The sequence below is a fragment of the Stenella coeruleoalba genome (assembly GCF_951394435.1).
Source record: "Stenella coeruleoalba genome assembly, chromosome: 3".
NCBI classification, from domain to species: Eukaryota; Metazoa; Chordata; class Mammalia; order Artiodactyla; family Delphinidae; genus Stenella; species Stenella coeruleoalba.
In genome coordinates, this window is record NC_137148.1 from 123982017 (window position 1) to 124003593 (window position 21577).

Sequence of the window (21577 nt, forward strand, 5' to 3'; positions counted from 1 at the left end):
AAGGGAGCTGCTTCTATGTTCCCCCAAATCTGTGAGGGTCAGAAAACTTTACTGATACTTTTCAAATCTGCCTTTCTTTGTGACATTTAGAGAGAGGCTTATGCTATAAAATCCATTCTCTTCCTCCTCCTCTTTTTTCTTCCTGAAAAACTGATATATCATTGGTGTTTAAAAATATAAAATACAAGAAAGTGACAAACAAAAATCCCCCCAATACATACACACACACACACACCATTCTTAAACCTACTGTTTTAAAACATTACTAGTGGTACGTTTTCATATGTAGACACACATTTACTGAATTTTAATGAAATAGGATTTTTAAGAAATAAAATGATAGAATATTAAGACATTATACTTCTCTGTTACCATTTTATGCCTGAATTATAATTTTGACCTCTAGATAAAGTTCCTATGGTTACATGTTTTGCTACCTAGGAAATTATTTACTTATAAATTAAGGCAGTTAATATTTAGCTGTTTGCCTTCAAGTAATTTCTGTCTAGATGTTTACTTGTCTGTGTGTGAATAGATTAATGCAATTATAGTATATTTTTATTGTTGTTATTTTCCTCTTAACTGTAAAAGAAAACAATCTACTTTCTCTGCTTAGATTTTTCCCATCAAAAATTAACCCTTTTCTCCACACCCTCTCCAGCATTTATTGTTTGTAGATTTTTTGATTATGGCCATTCTGACTGGTGTGAGGTGATACCTCATTGTAGTTTTTTTTTTTTTTCTCATTGTAGTTTTGATTTGCATTCCTCTAATGATTAGTGATGCTGAACATTCTTTCATGTGTGTGTTGGCAATCTGTACATCTTCTTTGGAGAAATGTCTATTTGGTCTTCTGCCCATTTTTGGATTGGGTTGTTTGTTTTTTAGATATTAAGCTGCATGAACTGCTTGTAAATTTTGGAAATTAATCCTTTGTCAGTTGCTTCATTTGCAAATATTTTCTCCCATTCTGAGGGTTGTCTTTTCGTCTTGTATCCTCTTGCACTGTTGGTAGGAATGTAAATTGATACAGCCACTATGGAGAACAGTATGGCATTTCCTTAAAAAACTAAAACTAGAACTACCATACGACCCAGCAATCCCACTACTGGGCATATACCCTGAGAAAGCCATAATTCAAGAAGAGTCATGTACCACAGTGTTCATTGCAGCTCTCTTTACAATAGCCAGGACATGGAAGCAACCTAAGTGTCCATTGACAGCTGAATGGATAAAGAAGATGTGGCATATATATACAATGGAATATTACTCAGCCATAAAAAGAAACGAAATTGAGTTATTTGTAGTGAGGTGGATGGACCTAGAGTCTGTCATACAGAGTGAAGTAAGTCAGAAAGAGAAAAACAAATACCGTATGCTGACACATATGTATGGAATCTAAGAAAAAATTGGTTCTGATGAACCTAGGGGCAGAACAGGAATAAAGATGCAGAGGTAGAGAATGGACTTGTGGACACAGGGAGGGGGAAGGGTAAGCTGGGATGAAGTGAGAGAGTGGCATGGACTTACATATACTACCAAATGTAAAATAGATAGCTAGTGGGAAGCAGCCGCATAGCACAGGGAGATCAGCTCAGTGCTTTCTGACCACCTAGAGGGGTGGGATAGGGAAGGTGGGAGGGAGACTCAAGAGGAAGGAGATATGGGTATATATGTATATGTATAGCTGATTCACTGTTGTAAAGCAGAAACCAACACACCACTGTAAAGCAATTATACTCTAATAAAGATGTTAATAAAAAGAAAATTAACCCTGCTTCTTACTCTCAGAATAAGATGCTTTGTTCAAGAAGTTTCCTCCTATAGACATCCTCTCTCTCTTGCATCATCAATTTATTCTTCATTACTATGTATGTCATCCTTTAACCTTATGACTCTGATATGCAATCCATCAACAAGTCTTGGTTTTGCATCCAACGTATATTCCAATTTGACTCCTTTTCATGATTTCCATTCCTACCACCCAAGTTTTCTGAAATCCTCCATAATTTCTAATCACTAACATCTTTGGCCTATGTAGAAACTTTTGTTTTTTAATTGATCAATTCATTCATTCAGTGTTTCTCATTGATTTAAGTTGCCAACTTTGTAGGATATTAAATTCATAGGTGTGTATGTGTTTCTAAGTTCCCTTTTTTGTTCATATTGTTCATTTCTTTAATAACTAATAAGACAAGTCCCCTTTCTTATCTCACTTTTTCAAAGTTGACTTACCTATGCACAGATATATATTTTTCCACATATATATTTGAAATAAAAAATTTACTAAGTTTATTAAAAATCCAACTTGAGTTTGAGAACTCAATGTGGTAAAGGCTACAGAGAATTTATAAATTAATTTGGGTAAAATTGACTTTCTACAATAGTAACGTGCCCAAGTCAAAGGCATAGAATATCTTATTAATTCATATAACTTTTGTGTATCTTATGAAATCTATAAAATATTCTCCACAGGTATTTTTTGCCAATACCTAGAAAATTTGTAATTTTATTGCTCTTTTGAGTGGTATTTTGTTGTTTATGGTATTTATATCTGATTATTGTTGGCATAGACAAATTCTATTGATTTCTATAGGTTTATCTTCTGTTAAAAACCTTTATGATATCTTGTTAATTCTTATAATTTATCTTTTAATTCTGTTGTCTTTTTCTTGTAAGTTGATCACATCATCTGCAAATAATAGAAGCTTTATAACTTCCTTTTCAATCTTGTCACTTCTTTCTTTTTCTTTCCTTATATCATTGGTGAGGATCTAGAGTTCAATACAGTAGTTCAACAGTAGCAATGATAATGGACTTCAATCTGCCCTTTCTCTGCCTATATTAAATGCAATATAGCCAAAGTTTCTCCATTAAGTATATTGTTTACCATAGGTGTTTTTCTATAAACTTTAGTAAGTTTAGAAGTTCCTTTCTGTTTTTATTCTTCTGAATATGTTTTGATCATTATCACATGCCTTCTCTGCAACTATTGAAATAATTTTACAATTTTTCTCTTTCAGTCTATTAACATAATACATTTTTTGATAACCATGCTAAATGTTAAATCATTATTATTTTCTTAGGGTAAATCATAATCGTAATGCATTTTTTAATACACTGTTGAATTTGCATAGTTATTATTTAGAAAATTTGAAACTATTTTTGTAAGTAAAATGAGTCTATACTTTCCCCTTGCTAATTATTGTTATCTGGTTTGGGAATCAATATAAAATTACCCTGAGGGGGTGGCACTTCAGACTATTGCTGAATAAGGAGGTCAGCTAATTCCCTCCCCAAAGAACAACTATAAGGCTACACAAAATTGAGTAAAACAACCATTTTAGCATTCTGGAAATTGACCAGCAGCCTATGTTAATCTGACAATCAGTTATGCTTGAAAAACTGTTGAACTCTGGGTAAGAGCAATGGGATTCTATGATGTTCTTGCTTAATGATAGTCCCATCTCACTCCCATGGCTTGGTTGATATGGAGGGTCTACCAAAACAGAGCAGGCTATGTGGATCAGCAACTGCACTGCAAATGTTGAAAGGGGTTTATTTAATTTTGAGTAGTGGGCAACTGACATATCCAGAGATATTTTTGGTTACTCCAGTAAGGAGAATGATCTTAGGTTATAGCAGTAAGCATATTTCTGGCTATGTCTTCATAACAGGGCAGCAGAGACAAAAAGGGACTAAGCAATTCATAAAGTCCTGGACAATCATAGGGATGTGTGCAAGCACTTAGAAGACACAAGAAAATCCCAGTGGAAAGCAAATGCTAGGGTAGACGTAAAAGTAGCCTGAAATTTGAATACCCTCTCCTACATACACAGGTCCATCTGTGGAGGATAGACACCTTACTAGCTTGAGCATAAACTCTGTCTAATCATTGGCCTACTGCTAAGTTACACAGATCCAGGGAGAAAAAACCTAAAAAGTCAGGCTTAAAAAAACCAAAAAACTACAGTCATCCCTCCATGTCTGTGGGTTCCACATTCATGGATTCAGGCAATCACAGACCAAAAATATTAAAAACAAACAAACTCCAGAAAGTTCCAAAAAGCAAATCTTGAATTTGCCCCATGCTGGCCACTATTTACATAGTATTTATATTGTACTTACAACTATTTACATAGCACTTAAATTGTGTTAGGTATTGTAAGTAATCTAGAGATAATTTAAAGTATACAGGAGGATGTGCATAGTTTATATAAGGGACTTTAGTATCTATGGATTTTGGTATCCATGGGGGTCTTGGAACCACTCCCCCAATGGATACAAAGGTATGACTGAATAAACATTTTCTTAGCATACACATCAACAGCTGCACACTGTGGGAGAGCAAGAGATCAGAGATTTAGCTCAACCAAAGAAGCAAACAATAAAACAGCGAAAATCATCTTTGGAATAAATTGAGTTGCTAAACTATATTATCCATAATGTCCAGTTTTCAACAAAAATTATGAAATAGGCAAAGTAAATAGAATATATGAACCATAGTTGGCATGAAAAAATGTTAATGGAAACTGTGTGAGTGGTTCCAGATGTTAGTTTGACAGACAGAGACTTAAAGAAGCTATTTATAAGGTGTCCAACACTAAAGAAAACAATATTTGAAGAGTTAAAGGAAAATGTAATAACAATGAATAGAGATTTTCAGTGAAAAGTTATATATAACACCCTCATATACACTTGTATATGTGTATATATATATATATATATATATATATATACACATATATATGTATGTATATATATAACCAAATGAAAATTCTGGAGATGAAGGGCACAATAAGTCAAGTTTTAAAAATTCAGTAGAAAGGCTCAAAAGCAGCTTTGAGATTGTATAGTAAAAGAAGAATTAGTAAACTTGAAGAAAGATTAATAAAGTTTAACAAAAGAAGTACAGAAGGAAAAAATATTGACAAAAATTGCACAGAGTCGCAGAGTCCTTGAGACATCAAGAATGCCAGTATATGTGAAATAGGAATGCCAGAAATAGAAGACAGAGACTGGATAGAAAAATTATTTGAACGAATAACAGCCTAAAATGTATCAAATTTGATGAAAGAATGAATCTTTATATTCAAGAATTTCAACAAACTCTAAATGGAACAAATCAAAGAGATCTACACTTGGGCTCATTATGATCAAAATGTTGAGATCAAGAGAAAGTTTTAAAAGTAGCAAAAGAAAAATAACCCATTATATATGACTGGCTTCTCATTTAAAATAATGAAGGTCAGAAGGCAATGGAAAGAGATGCTCAAAGGGCTGAAAGAAAAAAAATGTTAACCAATATTCTATATCCACAAAAATTACCCTATAAAATTAAGGCAAAATGAAGATATTCCCATATCAATGAAATCTGAGAGAATTTGTTGCTAACAGATCTGTCTTATAAGTAATAATAAAGTTCTTTAAAGGAATGACCACCAGATGGTAACTTGAAATTAGAAAAAGAAATAAAAAGCACCAGAAATGGTAAATATAGGGGTTAATATGAAGTACTCTATAAATATATGTCCCTTATTTTCACCTAGCTTCTTTTAAAGATATAATATTGTATATAGCAGTGATTATAATGCTGTTTTATTGGGTGTACAAATATAACATGTATGATAGTTACAGTACGAAAGGAGACAGAGAAAATAGAGCTACAATTGGGGCCAAGTTTCTATATTTTACTAGAATTAAGTATTAATTGGTAGTAGATTGTGATAAATTAGGATGCTTATTGTAATCACTAGAGTAACCGATCAGAAAATGACATGTATAATAAATGCATAAAATCAGCAGGAGAATAAAAAAGACGCACTAGTAATATTTAACCCAAAAAGAAGGCAATAGTGGAAGAATAGAGAAGTAAAAAGAACAAGAGTATATTAAAAACAAATAGAAACATAGCATATGTAAATACAATCCTATCGATAATTATATTAACTGTAAATGGTTTTAACATCCCAATCAAAAGGCTGAGACTATTATATGCCAAAAAGAAAAAACCCCAACTATGTCTCCAGTACATACTCCTTAAATTCAGAGTTTTAGAAAAATGTATTTTAAGTCTATTAGAAATGGGGCATTTTGGGGAGAGAATATCTCAGACCAGTATATCAATTAGTTAATATACTTATTGATACGTTCAACTTTCCTCCTGCTTAGGACACCAGCGGAGGTATTTTCTACTTTTTTTGTAGCCATGTCTCCATTTTGGTTTTCAAATGCATTAGCATATGGATACTCACAATATGCTTTCATTGTATTATTTCTTAATGTTCAGTTATTTCCAATATCACTATATATATTTTTAAATTGTCATCTTCTCTTTCTTTTTTTTATCAGTTGTACTAGAAAACTATAACATTAGCTTTTTTATTAATTTTCTCTGTAGTTTCTGTTCTTTATGTTATTCATTCCTATTTGCTCTGCTGCTCATTTTACAGTGAATTGAGCAATACTTAGTCTTTAAATTTTAACTTTCTAAATTTCATGACAAGTGTATTTGAAGGTATCAGTGTTCATTTGTCTCAGATTTGTACTTGAAGTGTTTTCATTTGTCATTCTTTGCCAAATATTTCTTAACTTTCCTCCCTCCCAAATTTATTTAGTAACACATTATTTGATTTACAAATATGTGGTACTTTTTTTCCATTTTAAATTAACTTGTTTATTGAATTGTGGTCAAAGAACATGGGCCATATGACACTGATCCTTTGGAATTTCCTAAGACTTTCTTTGTGGCCTGATAAATATTCTACTTTTATAAATGTTTTATATCTTCTGAAAAAAGGTTTATTTTCTGTTTCTTCGATGTAGTTTTCTATTAAAATCTAATGACTTAAGTACCTTAATTTTTTCCTTTGATATATCAGCTTCTGAGAAGTGTGTGCTAAAAACTCTAACACCAGTTATTGATTTATTTAATTATATTGGTTATCACTTGACATATTTAGAGCCTGTATTATTGACTGTATGCTCATGATTATTATACCTTCTTGTTCTTTTCTTCCTTTTACTTTATGTAATGTCCTTCTTTGTTACTTATGATGCATTTGGGACTGAATTCTATATATTAATATTTTTGCTTCTGCTCTCTTCTTATTCACTTTTGCCTTGTATCTTTTCTTATCCTATTATAATATTTGTGGGCTTTTTAATTTTTCTGTAGTAAATTTTTTTCTGCTAAGGTGAGTTAGAAAATACTGAAGCCAAGCTTCAGCCTCTGCCTCTCCTGGTAAGTGTCAGGAGAGGACAAAGGATAAGACTCAGAGCTGAAGGTTCTAGAACCAGTGTTAACTCCAGTTTGCTGCCACTTCAGCATGTCAAGAATCCATCTGTAAGCTCTCAGAAATTGTCAGCATCAGGAAGAATTGTTCACTGTAGGCTGTGATCCACCAGCCCTTGGGGTTTGGAGGAGGAGGAGGTGGAGTAGTAAACGCTTACACCTGTTTTCATCACCTCCCAGCTGGGCTTTTGATCTGTCCATCACCCTGCCAACATCTGTGACCTAGTAGGCTGCTGTTGGTTTCACTGGTGAAGCGGGAGAGGAGTGATGGCCCCAAGTTGATTGCTTGGATCCCTATCCCCATGCTTCTGCAATTTCTCCAGAAATGATTTTTGAGAGAAAATCAGCAGCTTTTCCTTACGCTCCTGCTTTTTCCTTATGCTCCAAACACACTTCTCTTCTTTCTGCCCCTTAAACAGGAGAATCTAGTTCCTATCACAAATCTTTTGCAGCTGCAGTTCTCCATGTCTGGAATGTTCTTTCCACAAGTCTTTAATGCCCGGCTCCTCCTCATTAATGCCATCTCACCTCAAATGTTACCTTTGCAGAAAGATCTTTCTTGACACTATATTTAAAATAGCCCCTATTCTGGGTGCTATCATATCGTGCAGTTTATTTTTCATAGCACTTGTTATAATTTAAAGTTTTTGTATTTACTGTCTATCTCTTCCCCTATTTAACGAATGTAAATCCGTTAGAGTACATATTCCTTTTCTCTTTTTTTGCTGTGTCACAGTCTAGTGGAGTGCCTAGAGCCTAGTAAATGGGTTATGGGTTTTGAGGAATAAATGAACAACCAAGTGAATGGGGTAGCACATATGGCCATGACTTAACCTGTTTTCACTCTATTTTTAACTTCTTCCTAAATATATGACATGAAGAGTGGGGTATGTTTCATAGATTTTCTTTTCTAGTTTAAATTCTTTTTCCTTTTTAATTGTCTTCTAGGAGAGTTCCTCAGTGTAATCTTCTGGTTCAAAAATTTATTTTACATTTGTGTCTATCCTACTTTATTCTTGATATTGTGTGCCATACTAAGTCACAGGTCCATATCCTAAGTTTTCCAAATCTATAATAAAGACATTTTTGTTATGACAATAATGACATCAAAAAATTTGGTTTGCAATGTTCTTTGGTTTTAGATAGAAATTAAGTTCTGAACCATATTCTTTGGTTTTAGATAGAAATTAAGTTCAAGTTAACTCTGAATCAGAATATCTGGCTTATGTCACAATGATGAGTTGCCAAATAACGTTTCAGTTGGGCTAACACCTTCTTTCTATGCTAAAATTCTGTGAGCCTGTGATAATAGGGGAAGTGAGTGAGGTTACCCCCATCAAGACATTTAGCACATTGTATTTTTTTCTTTAGATGTATTTAAACTATATTTTTTGTCTTTTTTAATTGAAGTATAGTTGATTTATAATGTTGTGTTAATTTCTGCTGTACAGCAAAGTGATTCAGTTATATATATACACACACACATTCTTCTTTATATTCTTTTCCATTATGGTTTATCATAGGATATTAGCACATTGTATTTTTTTTAGCTGTATAGCATTATTTTTATGAGAAAAAGATAAATATATGTGTGTAAATATGCTTTTGCTTTTATATGCTTAGGGAAAAAAGGGAGATACCTAAAAAATCACAAATACATTTATCCCTGGAAAGTAGGATTACTCTAGGATAGTGGTTTTCAATGTTTTTTGTCTTAGGACTCATTTAAACCCTTAAAAATTATTGAGGACCCCAAGGAGCTTTGTTTATGTGAGTTATATCTATAGATATTTATTGTATCAGGAGTAAAAACTGAGAACTTGAAAAATATGTTTATTTTTCATTTTAAATTACAATAAACCCCTTACATGTTAACATAAATAACCTATTTATATAAAAAGCCACATTTTCCATAATTAAAGAAAAACAGTGAGAAGGTAACATTGTTTTATCTTTTGTAACTCTCTCTTTTATTGAAGTATAGTTGATTTATAATGTTGTGCTCATTACTGCTGTACAGCAAAGTGATTGTTATAGATATACATTCTTTTTTTTAATATTCTTTTCCATTATGGTTTATCATAGGATATTGAATACAGTTCTCTGTAGCACGTTGTATTTTAAATGTCTCTTTGTATCACCCAGTAGATTGTGAGCAAGTTGAGGGCAAGGATTGTGTTCTACCTTTGTTCTAACACATCATAGGTTATCCACGTTTACTAATAAATGAATAAACAAGTAAACGAGTTCTATAGTTAACCATGTGAATTATACAGTACTTACTGACCTACTTTTACATGACTGGCATTGCTCTAGGTAGCTAGTGTGCACTAGGCAGAGGGGCACTGGGCTCTATAAAATTTCTGAAAGCATTACCATCCGGATGGTAAATGTGAAGTTTCTTTCCCTGTTCTTCAGGATATATGTAGTGATTTTCGGCCTTATGTGAAGGATGGAAGACTTGGATGCACAAGGGAAAATGAACCAGTTCTTGGTCTTGATGGAAGGACACATGTCAATAAGTGTGTGATGTGTGCTGAGCTATTGTAAGTATCATCACCCCCAAGCTGGCCAGCAGGTGGACCTGATGAGAATGTACTTGGTTGCTATCCTGAGAACCACTCCACAGAGAGATAAAGTCCTTTTCCTCAAGCATGTTATCCTTTGTCTTTATAAGGTGAAATGGGCCTTGCTCCCAGAGTGGCTTCTTCTCTTTTTAATTCATATTATCTGATAAAGTTTCTTTTCTTTTTTTTTTTTTTTTTGCGGTACGCGGGCCTCTCACTATAGATAGGGCTTCCCTGGTGGCGCAGTGGTTGAAAGTCCGCCTGCCGATGCAGGGGACATGGGTTCTGCCCCAGTCCGGGAAGATCCCACGTGCCGCGGAGTGGCTGGGCCCGTGAGCCATGGCCGCTGAGCCTGCGCATCCGGAGCCTGTGCATCTGGAGCCTGTGCTCTGCAACGGGAGAGGCCACAACAGTGAGAGGCCTGCGTACCGCAAAAAAAAAGAAAAGAAAAGAAAAAAAAGGAGTAGATAAAGCGGTTATGCTAGTTATTTAATTTATTTAATTATAATGACTTGAAAATGCACAGTGTTTTATAAGGCATAATATTTCAAAATTTAAAAGGTGCTCTCTTGTGGAATAATCTAAGTCAGTCATTTGACATGTACTGCTTCATTCAGGCATGTATAGATACTCTCACTGAAGATGACAGTCTAATTTAAAATAATGTCATGTGGCTGGATTTATTAGTTGTATGAAAGGTGGGACTTTATGAAAGGGAAGAACTGTTGGGTTAATCTTTCTCTCAGTGCCTGACACTGCTCTGAGCACTGAGACACAGATATGAGTAAGATCCACAGAGTCTTTAATATTCTGACTGTTAAAGCATAGATTCTCTAATCCGTTTGTCAGCAAGCCTTAAAGTGCTCTATTTATATCACTGGATTTTTAAAATCAGGAGAGAGAAAGATTTAACAGATTAAAGGACTTCACATCTGTCTTTGAAAATTATAGTATGCTGTGTGGAATTCAAGGGCATGTCCTCTCAGGTTTAAAAATAGTTATTATAACTGGTTTCCAGACAGGAAATCATCCTCATTTCCACTTTCTTATCTAGGAGGCATGCACTTTTAGTGCTCAAACCTGCCCTAATTCTATGATTCTGTGTTTCTTTCCATGTGCTAGCTAAAAAAGAGAATCTGACCTCCCTGACTCCTGGTTGGTTTTTTCCTCTGTAGAACTAAGATAGTCTTGTCTATCTCCAAGTTGAACTGCAGTTAGATAATAGATCTGAAAGGACTTAGAAGCTCAGTTCAATGTAGCTTTTATTGACAAGGGTGCTTTTACGTGAAGGCAAACAAGTACTTTACAAGGTTTAAAAAAGCTATACATAAGGGTGTGGATGACAACATGTACTTCAAATGCTTAGTTGGTTTCATCCTTGTCACAGCATTGTTTTAAAGCTCTTGGTTCTTCCTGTTAGAGCAAGTTTTCCTGACAATCTTGTGTGTCAATCAAGGAGTCACACCCATCCAGTTTTACAGAACAAGGCTTCTAATTGATTGTCAGTGAGTCAGTTTCACACCCATCCTTATCTTTGGCAATTTTCTGGCTCAAACATTCAAGACAGGCAAAGCTTGTCTCATGTAAGTGGATGGGTTGAGCAAGTTGAGCAAAGGATATGGAAGTGCTTAGCACAGAACTGGACACTGAAGATATGATAAAGTCATAAACCGACCAACTATTTTCCTTTCTTAACAGCTTAAAAGAAGCTGAAGAAAATGCCAAGCGAGAAGGTGAAACCAGAATTCGACGAACTGCTGAAAAGGTAAATTTCTCATCAACACAATTTGGTTCTTGTGGACATAAATATTAACAATTTATACTTGAACCTTTAAGGTAATTCAATCATGTCATTGTTCTTCATTATTACATTGAACTTTTCTCCTTAATTTTAAAGTTTCCCAAGTTGAATTCCTAGTACAGTATTCCTAGTATAATATTCCTAAGTATATTAATCACTAGATTCAAAGTTAAAATAGCATTTCCCACCTAAAGCTCAAAATACTCTGCTTGCTTAAAAAAAACAAGAGAAGACAAAGTTTATGCAACTTAAATTCTGCTTAGTTTCCACCAGACTTCTCTTTGACTTAGTGTAAATTACTTTTGCTTTGAATAAATTAGTTAAAAAAGCAACTTAATATAAATTTGACAGGACTAACTTGAAAATAATTCCAGAATCTTTTAAACAGTATATCCACTGGTGTATTTTATGTATATTCCCACTGATGCAAATTAGTTATTCATTTTTCCATTATGGTTATTATGTTCAGAGAGGCATGCAATTATAAAGGTCATGCTTCTGATTAAACAAAAACCTCAAACAATTATTGATATTGTTTTTAAAATAACCTTAAAATTAAGGTTTTTCAAATTATTCGATGATTTAGTTTTTCAATCTAGTATAAAAAATTATTCCTTTCGTTAATTGAATATGCACTGTAGATAACACAGCCTGGATTTCTTAAATCACCAAGGTTATTAAACCCTACTTTCAATGAAAGTGATAGCAGCTACTTTGGTAATGAGTAGTCTTTTGTTGAAAAGTCAGAACACCTGAGTTTTAGTCCTTCTCTGGGTGTGTGAAACTGAGCAACTCATCTCTTCTGTCCAGGTCTCAATTTTCATTATTAGTAAAATAAGGAGGTTGGGTAAATGATCTCAATTTTACCCTCCTGTTGGATTCTGATTCTGTGTCCTGCACCCTTTGGTGCTAATAAAAAGATACTATTTTTGTGGATTGTAGGGCATATGTTTTCCTAAGGGGAGACACAGGTGCAATTTTTGGTATTTAAGAGCTGAACTTCCACTTCATAATGCCATTCAATGAAACAAATGTCCCACCCTAAATAGGGCATTCAGAATTTAAATTAAGAAACACAGAGCATTCATAATTATCCATAATGTGTTCAACACTCACTGAGATTTGAAAAGCAATTTTGTTGTGGTGGTTGTTAAATTTCAGTATAACACTTTGGGTCATCTTGTGATATTCAACATTTTATTACTTCATAAACAGGGAGTTTCTTTTCCCTTGTCTTTCATCATGCCTCAGCTACTTTTCCTTCTTTTTGTCTGTGGCTGGGATCATTGTTTTGGTGGGGTCATTGGACATGATTATGTTGAACAGGACTGCATTATTGTGATGGCTCAATATTTGCCCCATAATTAACCTGTCAGTGGGTTGATCACACAGCAGCATTTCTTTAGAATCTCCTTGGATGAATCACAACTTATAAACTGAAATTATCATTGTTTCTTTTATGGGAACCATTGAGCATCAATTTTATTACCACACTGTGATTATCAGGTGACTGTCTTCTGCGTCTGTATTCCTAGATTGTTACAACCAGGAAGTTCGGAACACACCCATTACTCCTCTAAAGACAAATATCTCCTCATTAGATTCTCTTTTAAAGTGTCCTAATGAAGTGTGAGTTATATATTTTTTAAAATCAGAGAATACTAGATCTAGAAAAGGTCCTAAAGAGCAGCTATTCTGAAAACTGCCTTTGTGTTGGTAGTGAGACTGAAGTCTCAAAGGTGATGTGACTTTGCTATGGTCTCCCAGTGAGTTAGAGCCACAGTTTAATTTCCCTTCTGACTCCAAACCACACTCTTTTTTAAAATAAAATTTTTAATTGAAGTATAATTGATATGCAATATGTTAGTTTCAGGTGTACATCACACTGATTTTGTATATATATATATATATATATATATATACATTTCAAAACAGTCACCATGATAAGTCTAGATACCATTTGTCACTATACAAAGTTCTTATAATATTATTGACTATATTCCCTTTGCTGTACATTACATCTCCATGACTTATTTATTTTATAATGGGAAGTCTGTACCTCTTAATCCCCTTCACCTATTTCCCCTACCCCACCCCACTCCCCTCCCCACTGGCAACCACCAGTTTGCTCTCTGTATCTATGAGTCTGTTTTATTTGTTCCTTTGTTTTGTTTTTTTAGATTCCACATATAAGGAAAGTCATACAGTAATTACCATTCTCTGTCTCACTTATTTCACTTAGCATAATACCCTTTACAACCCATCCATACTGTCACATGGAAAGATTTCATTCTTTTTCATGACTGAATAATATTCCATCCATCCATACATACACATTGTATATATGTATATATCACATCTTCTTTATCCATTCATCTACTGATGAACACTTAGGTTGTTCCACGTCTTGGCTATTGTAAATAATACGGCAGTGAATAAACCATACTCTTTATGCTCACGTTTTTTTAGCTGAAATGGGAAGATGAGGGTCATACAGTTGAAAAAGGCCACAGAGAAGGAAGCATTTTTATAGATTATATTATAGTAATATATGCTATCAAGTAGTGTTTTGGTATAGTGTTTTAAAGTTTATATATATATTTATCATATATAATTAAATATAACTTTTGTATACACACATACCCACACACACATATATATGGCCCTTATCAAATAGAATTTTCAAAACACAGAGAGAAACTTGAAAATACTGAATTCAAGCATCAATCAGGAAATTTGTGTGTATAAACCTCTTCTGAATTTTGGGAGGAAGTCACAACATTTTTAGGTTTTCTAAATAAAGATTAGTCTTGACGGTCTGCATTTCTAAGTGGGTAATGAAGGAAAATTAGGTTCACTCCTGAGGTTTCCACCTGCAGTGTTAGAAATGAACATTGATAAAGGTGGCAGAGTATATATAAAAATGGTCCACAGATCCACAGAGGAAACAAATAGAGTAAGCATAATGCTGTTGGATACCATCTTATTCCTTTTTCCTTGCAAACTAAGTAAAATTGTTCTTGACTTGTTCCATATTAAGTAGCTCTTAAGTATCTCATCTTACAGATTCTATATTCTGCTCATTGGCAACACTTTTGTTTTGTCTTGGCTGCTGTGTTTTGTTATGTCTTTGTTGGAACCTCATGACAGATCTTTTATTTATTATCTTTTCCCATAGATTTGAAAGTGAACAAAAACTATCTGATTTTAGAAAGTATTTGCTCAGCCTTATTCTTTCCTAGGATCTTTTACCTTTTAATAAATACACGACATAGTATATACAGGTACCGAGTAATTTGACAATGTAATTACTATTTCTCATTAATACGTTGTGTGTGTTCACCAACACTTTCTAGATATGACATTCTTTGACTATAAATCCATGATGCACATTTTCTAGATTAAAGAATAGAAAAGTGCTAAATGTAATTACTTGTCTTTTTAAAGGATTTCTGCAAGGAATATGAAAACCAAGTGAGGAATGGAAGACTTTTTTGTACACGGGAGAGTGAGCCAGTCCGTGGCCCTGATGGCAGGATGCATGGCAACAAATGTGCCCTGTGTGCTGAAATTTTGTAAGTATGGATGTGGTTTCTTTGGAGTTACTCAAAAGGTGAAGTGGAGAGTGACTAAAATGATGAATAAGAACAATGTTCATGGGAATATTTGTTGTTGAGAATTTTTGAGCTGTTTTATGTCCTCTACAAATCATAATACCACCTAATAAGTAGGCTCTAATGCTATACATTTCTTTTTTAATACAAATGGATTCTAATTTCCAGTAGGATGACTGGATTACAAAATACTTGTTTACATTTTCTCCCATGACCTTTGTAGGCCTTTTTATGAGCTAGTCATAGTACAGAATGAGGGTTAAAAGCAGGCACTAGGACTTTGATTCTTTTCCTTCAGTAATTACCCCATTGTGGCAGAATAGATGGGATGCCCACAAAAAAATCCATGTTCATATGTGAACTGGATTAACTCTATCTTTTCATCTTGGACATCTGACCCTGGGGGAAGAGCAAATCCCACAACATATAAATTATGGCACTTATAAAGATGGCTCAGGAAAGGTCTCATCACATTTTTTTTTAGATCCTTGAACTCTATGAGCTCTTTCCTACACTTTCTGACTGCCAGTTCTTGTTTTGGCCAGCTAATGTCTCTTCTATGGTTTGCATTTCAAGATTATCCTTCCTTGGATGAAATCTCCTAAAATCACTAATTAAATTCAATCTTTATAACACTTGATAATTTTATTTTATACTAGTCATCATAGTTGGTATTTGTATAATTATTTCTAGTACTATTTGTTGACTGTCACTCTTCTCTACTGGTCTGTAAGTTCTAAGAAGATAGGGTATGTGTTTATATTGTCAACTACTGAACTATATGCCCAGAGTGCTTTCCAATGCTTGCTGAAAAATAATTACTAACCAAATGTTGAATAAATAAGTGAATGAATGAATGTATGGACAAAGATCCCTGCTCTCAAGAAGCTTAAGGCTAATAGCAAAAATCATCCTTGGATGTACACACACACACACACACACACACACACACACACACACACACACACACACATTGCAAGACAGAATGAAAACTGTCCTATAAGAGAAGAATATACAAGTATGAAAACACACTGAAAGATGTAGAACTCATTTCCACTTTGAGGTATGGGATGTCTTCTTAAAGAAGGTAGAATTTAAGCTGGGAAGGTTTAAAAGGGAAGATGACAAAAAAAAAAAAAGAAAAAGATTGTTACAGTGGAAGGAAATGGCAAACTTAAAGGCAAAATGCAAGGGGTTCTTTGGGGAAATGGTGAAGATTTCAATTTCATAAGGGGCTTTAGGGTGGTTTGAAAATGTTTGTTCTAAAACTCAGGAACACTTAGCTGTTTTTTTCCACTTGCATCTAAATGACCATTTTGTAGCTTGAAGATTCAAAACATCTATATTCACTTCCTTATTTTTGTTTCTTACTCCAGCAAACAGCATTTTTCAGAAGAAAAAAATACAGCAGATGAACGCCTGAGAAAGGCTAAAGAAAAAGTTAAAAGAGAAACTGAGGTGAGGATTAGTTTGATCAATTCAGTTACGACTTTTGTAGGGTGTGCATGTGTGTACTTTACTCTAGAATGCATTTTCAATATTTATTTATTTTTCCTCCACTACTAATGGGTTTCTGGAGACTAATTTTTAGTTACTATTTTATAAGATTTAGAATACTTATGACATTACAATTTTCAGCTCTATTTGGAGGAAATTAAGGCACATTAATAAAAACAGTTCTACACTCCTGAATGAAGGTGATATATCAAGGCTTACCTGAATTCAAAGCTGATATACATTCTTCAAATGTGTGACAGTTGTTTTGGGGTTTTCATTTTGAAAGCAATAGCAATGTAAAATTTTAGTATGATCCTTTTAAAATCATACGACATTCTACTTTTAAAACACCTCTTAACTAGTCATCTCCCTTTTTTCCACTGCTGTCATCTTAGCACAGATACCTAATAGCTTTCTTTTGCATTGATACATTAGCATCCTGCCTGTTCTCTATACTTCTAGCCAACATCTTCCTCAATCTTCAAGATTCAATTATTCTTCCATGTTGTTTTCACAGAGTAGGAAATACTTCCATGAACCAATGGCATTATGAAAATCTAATGTTTACAGGTATTCTAGAGTGTATTTGGACCATTTCACTCCATTAAAGAGACCCTATTTAACTTATTCCTTAGAGTTATCCCACCTTCTATGAAGTGTAGTTCAGTTTCATAAAATAGCTCATTCCCGTAGTCCACCTTCTGCCTTCATGTAACTATATCTTAATTGCTAAGGCCTGTTTCAACTGCTTTCTTTCCTTCAGTCCTAGGTTACACAGTCCTTTTAATTTTAGCTGTTAAATGTCCCTCAACTATCCTATCTTTCACTTTCAATTTCTTCCTTCCTTTCTCTCTTCCTTTTCTTTTTCTCCCTTCCTTCCTCCCTCCCTCCCTCCTTCCCTCCCTCCCCCCTTTCTCCCTTCCTTCCTTCTTCCCTCCTTCCTTCCCTCCTCCCTCTTTCCCTCTCTCCCTCCCTCCCTTCCTTCCTTCTCTTCTATAGTTTCCCTAGCTTCAGTCTTTAGTCACTTAAACCCTCCACACATCCGACTGGATAATCTTTCTAAAACAAAGATTTGATTAGGTCCTTCTCTGCTATAAATATTGTTTTCCATTTCCTAAGAATAAAGTCCAAAGTCCTTTCAAAGTTTAGAAGTCTGATTTTGACTTTCTTCAAGGTCTCCTTTTAACGAGTTCCCAAACCTTCCTCTTTGTGTCCTGCTAATTCTTTAGCCACTATACTCCTGACTGTAATAGATTATCTCAAAATAACATATTCTTTTACGCCTGTGTCTTTGCATATCATAATTCCTCCTGGAGGACTTTTTTGCCACATTGTTCTCCTAGGCACATTCTAAAGATACAACTCAAATATAAGCTCTTCTCTGAACTTCCTTGGATCATTCTTTCCTATATGCTAGTGCATACTTAATTTAGACATGTGTCATATCCCTTAGCTTTTTATATTGCAATTCCTTATCCTTTTCACTTGACATAAAAGCGCTAAATCACATTCATATTTAATCCCTTTAACTTAATATATTTGTTGAACACTTAAATGGATGAATCTTAATTTATTTTTAAAATTATTTTTGGCTGCACTGGGTCTTCGTTGCTGCGCACAGGCTTTCTCTAGCTGCAGCGAGCCAGGGCCACTCTTCATTGCAGTGCACGGGCTTCTCATCGTGGTGGCTTCTCATGTTGTGGAGCACGGGCTCTAGGTGTGCGGGCTTCAGTAGTTGCAGCATGTGGGCTCAGTATCTGTGGCTCGTGGGCTCTAGAGCGCAGGCTCAGTAGTTGTGGCTCATGGGCTTAGCTGCTCCACGGCATGTGGGATCTTCCCGGACCCGGGCACGAACCCGTGTCCCCTGCATTGGCAGGCAGATTCTTAACCACTGCGCCACCAGGGAAGCCCCAAATGGATGAATCTTACAAGAAGAGAAATATCACAAAACTTTTGGACAATTATACATCCTAAATGTTTTATTTTTTTATCCTTAATTCCTCTTTTCCAATATCTTTGATAAAGAGTATCTAAAGTTTATAGAGAACCATATCTAAACTGTCTTATTTTCTTTATTCAGAAACTCTGCAGTGAGTATCAGGATCATGCAATGAATGGAATCCCTTTCTGTACCAAAGAAAATTACCCTATTCGTGGCCCAGATGGGAAAATGCATGGCAACTTGTGTTCCATGTGTCAAGACTTCTAGTGAGTACAGAGTTTTAGAATGTCGAAGAGAAAAGGGAACCTACAGTAATCTAATAGAACCAGCTTGTTTCATAGATGGGCAAACTGGGAAGGGAGTTCAGGAAATTACATGGAGAATGTAAGTAATAGAGCTGGGAATAAGTACCTAGAGCATTTATGCCAAGATGTCTGTTAGCCCCGACACTCATTCTCTTAGCACTGGAACATCCTGACTTATGCAAATATCAAATTCTCCCTACTGCTGAAGCTTCATATTGTGAACCCGTTGTACAAGTTTATAGGCATCTCATCTTCCAGAGAGGCAAAGACCCAAAGTTAACACTTACTGCAGAAACTGATTATTGAAGTTGCCCATGAAACAACCATGAACTCTTATTAAATTACAGTAAATGTTACTTTATATAATGTGACATTTCTCAGTAAGTTATAACTGAGTTTGGTTTCAAAATTTGGGACTGTACTCAGTTTATCTGATTGAGTTCAGATTAAGTAGTTGACTACATTTAGAATCTTTGGTCTTTTGTAATTTGATTGACAACCAGGTATGGTTGAAATACCATCAGTTAACTGTACATACCATGCAATTCCATTGTACAAAGCAAATTTGGCTCATTTGGTTTATCAATGTACGGAAATTATTATTTTTCCACCCATCCTACATTTTCTTACAGATAACACAGCCATGAGTAAGCAATACAGGTAAACTGAATTAATAAAGCTACGGCATACACGACGTGGTAGACAGAACATAGACTTGAGAGGAGAAATTTGGGTTAGTTGTTGTCATATCCTGAGATTATAAGCAAAGCCCTCACCACCTCACCTTGTCTCTGTGAAACAAGGGAACCAGTCAATGTGCTTTATTAAGGCCACTTTCAGGCTCCAGGTGTAATGTCACCACAGTACTAGTTCTTTTTTGTTTTTTTTTTTGCGGTACGCGGGCCTCTCACTGTTGGGGCCTCTTACTGTTGTGGCCTCTCCCATTGCGGAGCACAGGCTCCGGACGCGCAGGCCCAGCGGCCATGGCTCACGGGCCTAGCCACTCTGTGGCATGTGGGATCTTCCCAGACCGGGGCACGAACCTGCGTCCCCTGCATCAGCAGGCGGACCCCCAACCACTGCGCCACCAGGGAAGCCCACGGTACTAGTTTTGATATCTCCTTGATGAACACTGATGATGTTCCTTTTCTGACCACAGCCAAAAAAGGTAATTTACAGAAAGCAAGTCTCCCAAATCCACAAGTAATGCTATCTTCATTTCAGTGTTATGCAGAAACTATGAAGAAGTTCTGGTATCTTATACTGGAGGCTGTTTTGTTGCTTCTCATTAGTATGTAGTGATAAAGGGGCAAAGTTGCTCCTTCTTCAGGAGGGAGGACAGATTAGCAATGCAGAAATGTAGAGAAACCATTGACTGTGTTTGGTCCTATGGATCTGTCCTGTTTTTGTTTTGTTTTGTTTTTTCTAATTCAGCCAAGCAAAAGCTGAAGAAAAGAAAAAGGCTGAAGCAAAAGCAAGAAGTAAAAGAGAACCTGGAAGAGTAGACTCATATGCAGTGAGTAGACTGTAATTTGAACACACTTCAAAGAGCCTAAAGGCTGGAATATTGCCCTGCAAAAATCCCCAGAAAACCTTAACCTTTCAATCTGGAGATGACATTGAGATGAATGATATGGGAGTGGATCAATTCTTGCTGCTTCGGAGACTAACTCTGTACAGTAAAAAGAACTTATTTGCAGTCTGAAAAAAAATGATTTCTAGTTCTAGTTTCATCATTTACAGACTATGCTAGCTTTTGCTTACCACTTTCCTGAGACACTTAGTGTATATTTTCTACATGTGAATTTTTGAAATTTCACATCTGAGTTGGGTTCAAAATACATTGTACACACACAGAAAACATAGTTTTTACCTTTGAAATATTACAATATTCATTTTCATGGCTTTATATAAGTTACCGTTAACTTCTTCTTTAGATGATGAAAGTCTCCTAATCTTCCCTCTAAGTTCTATTCTTTTTCTTATCCAACCATCCTCCCTAACACAGCTGGAGTAGTTTCAAAATATTAACTAGATCATAATACTGCTCTTCTTAAAATGCACAAATAACTCATTAGCAACTAAAGGATGCATTTCAATCTCCTTAACTCTCTTATTTGGCTCCTTACCGTCATTCAGAAATTCATGTTCTGCTATAGGCCATGTAGTTTCTGACATGTGCTTCTCAGCTTATTTTAGCAATCTAAAATGTGTATTTCTGAATCCATTTCTTAACCAGGAAAATCCTATTTACTCTTCAAAGTCTCACTCAAAGTATCCTAGTTCCCTGACATCTTCCCTGATTTCCACAATCAGATTTCATGGTCCCAACCTCTGAGTTCTCAGATTTTCTTGTACCTGTATGTTTGCACTTATTTTATTCTATTTAGATTATAGTGGAGTTTACTTATCTACCTCTTTTATTATACATCCTATTATGTCTTATTTGTTTCCATCTCTTAGCAAATCACGAGGGTTTTTTTTGTTCAATTGAATTTTATATGTGAGAGAAAACACAACTAAAATCCTGGGCTCAAAGATTAGTTTCTACCAATGT

General features: G+C 35.0%; 1 protein-coding gene across 4 annotated transcripts in view; it reads left to right on the top strand.

Moving 5' to 3' along the window:
- SPINK5 (serine peptidase inhibitor Kazal type 5) overlaps positions 1 to 21577 on the top strand; it is a 323807-nt gene that overhangs the window by 262650 nt on the left and 39580 nt on the right. For all 4 annotated transcript variants that reach the window (XM_079915720.1, XM_079915718.1, XM_079915721.1 and 1 more), the window contains 6 exons: positions 9713 to 9840; positions 11560 to 11626; positions 15110 to 15237; positions 16653 to 16734; positions 18854 to 18981; positions 20455 to 20536. In XM_079915720.1, the coding sequence (XP_079771846.1) occupies positions 9713 to 9840; positions 11560 to 11626; positions 15110 to 15237; positions 16653 to 16734; positions 18854 to 18981; positions 20455 to 20536 (615 nt within the window). The remainder of the gene's footprint in view (positions 1 to 9712; positions 9841 to 11559; positions 11627 to 15109; positions 15238 to 16652; positions 16735 to 18853; positions 18982 to 20454; positions 20537 to 21577) is intronic.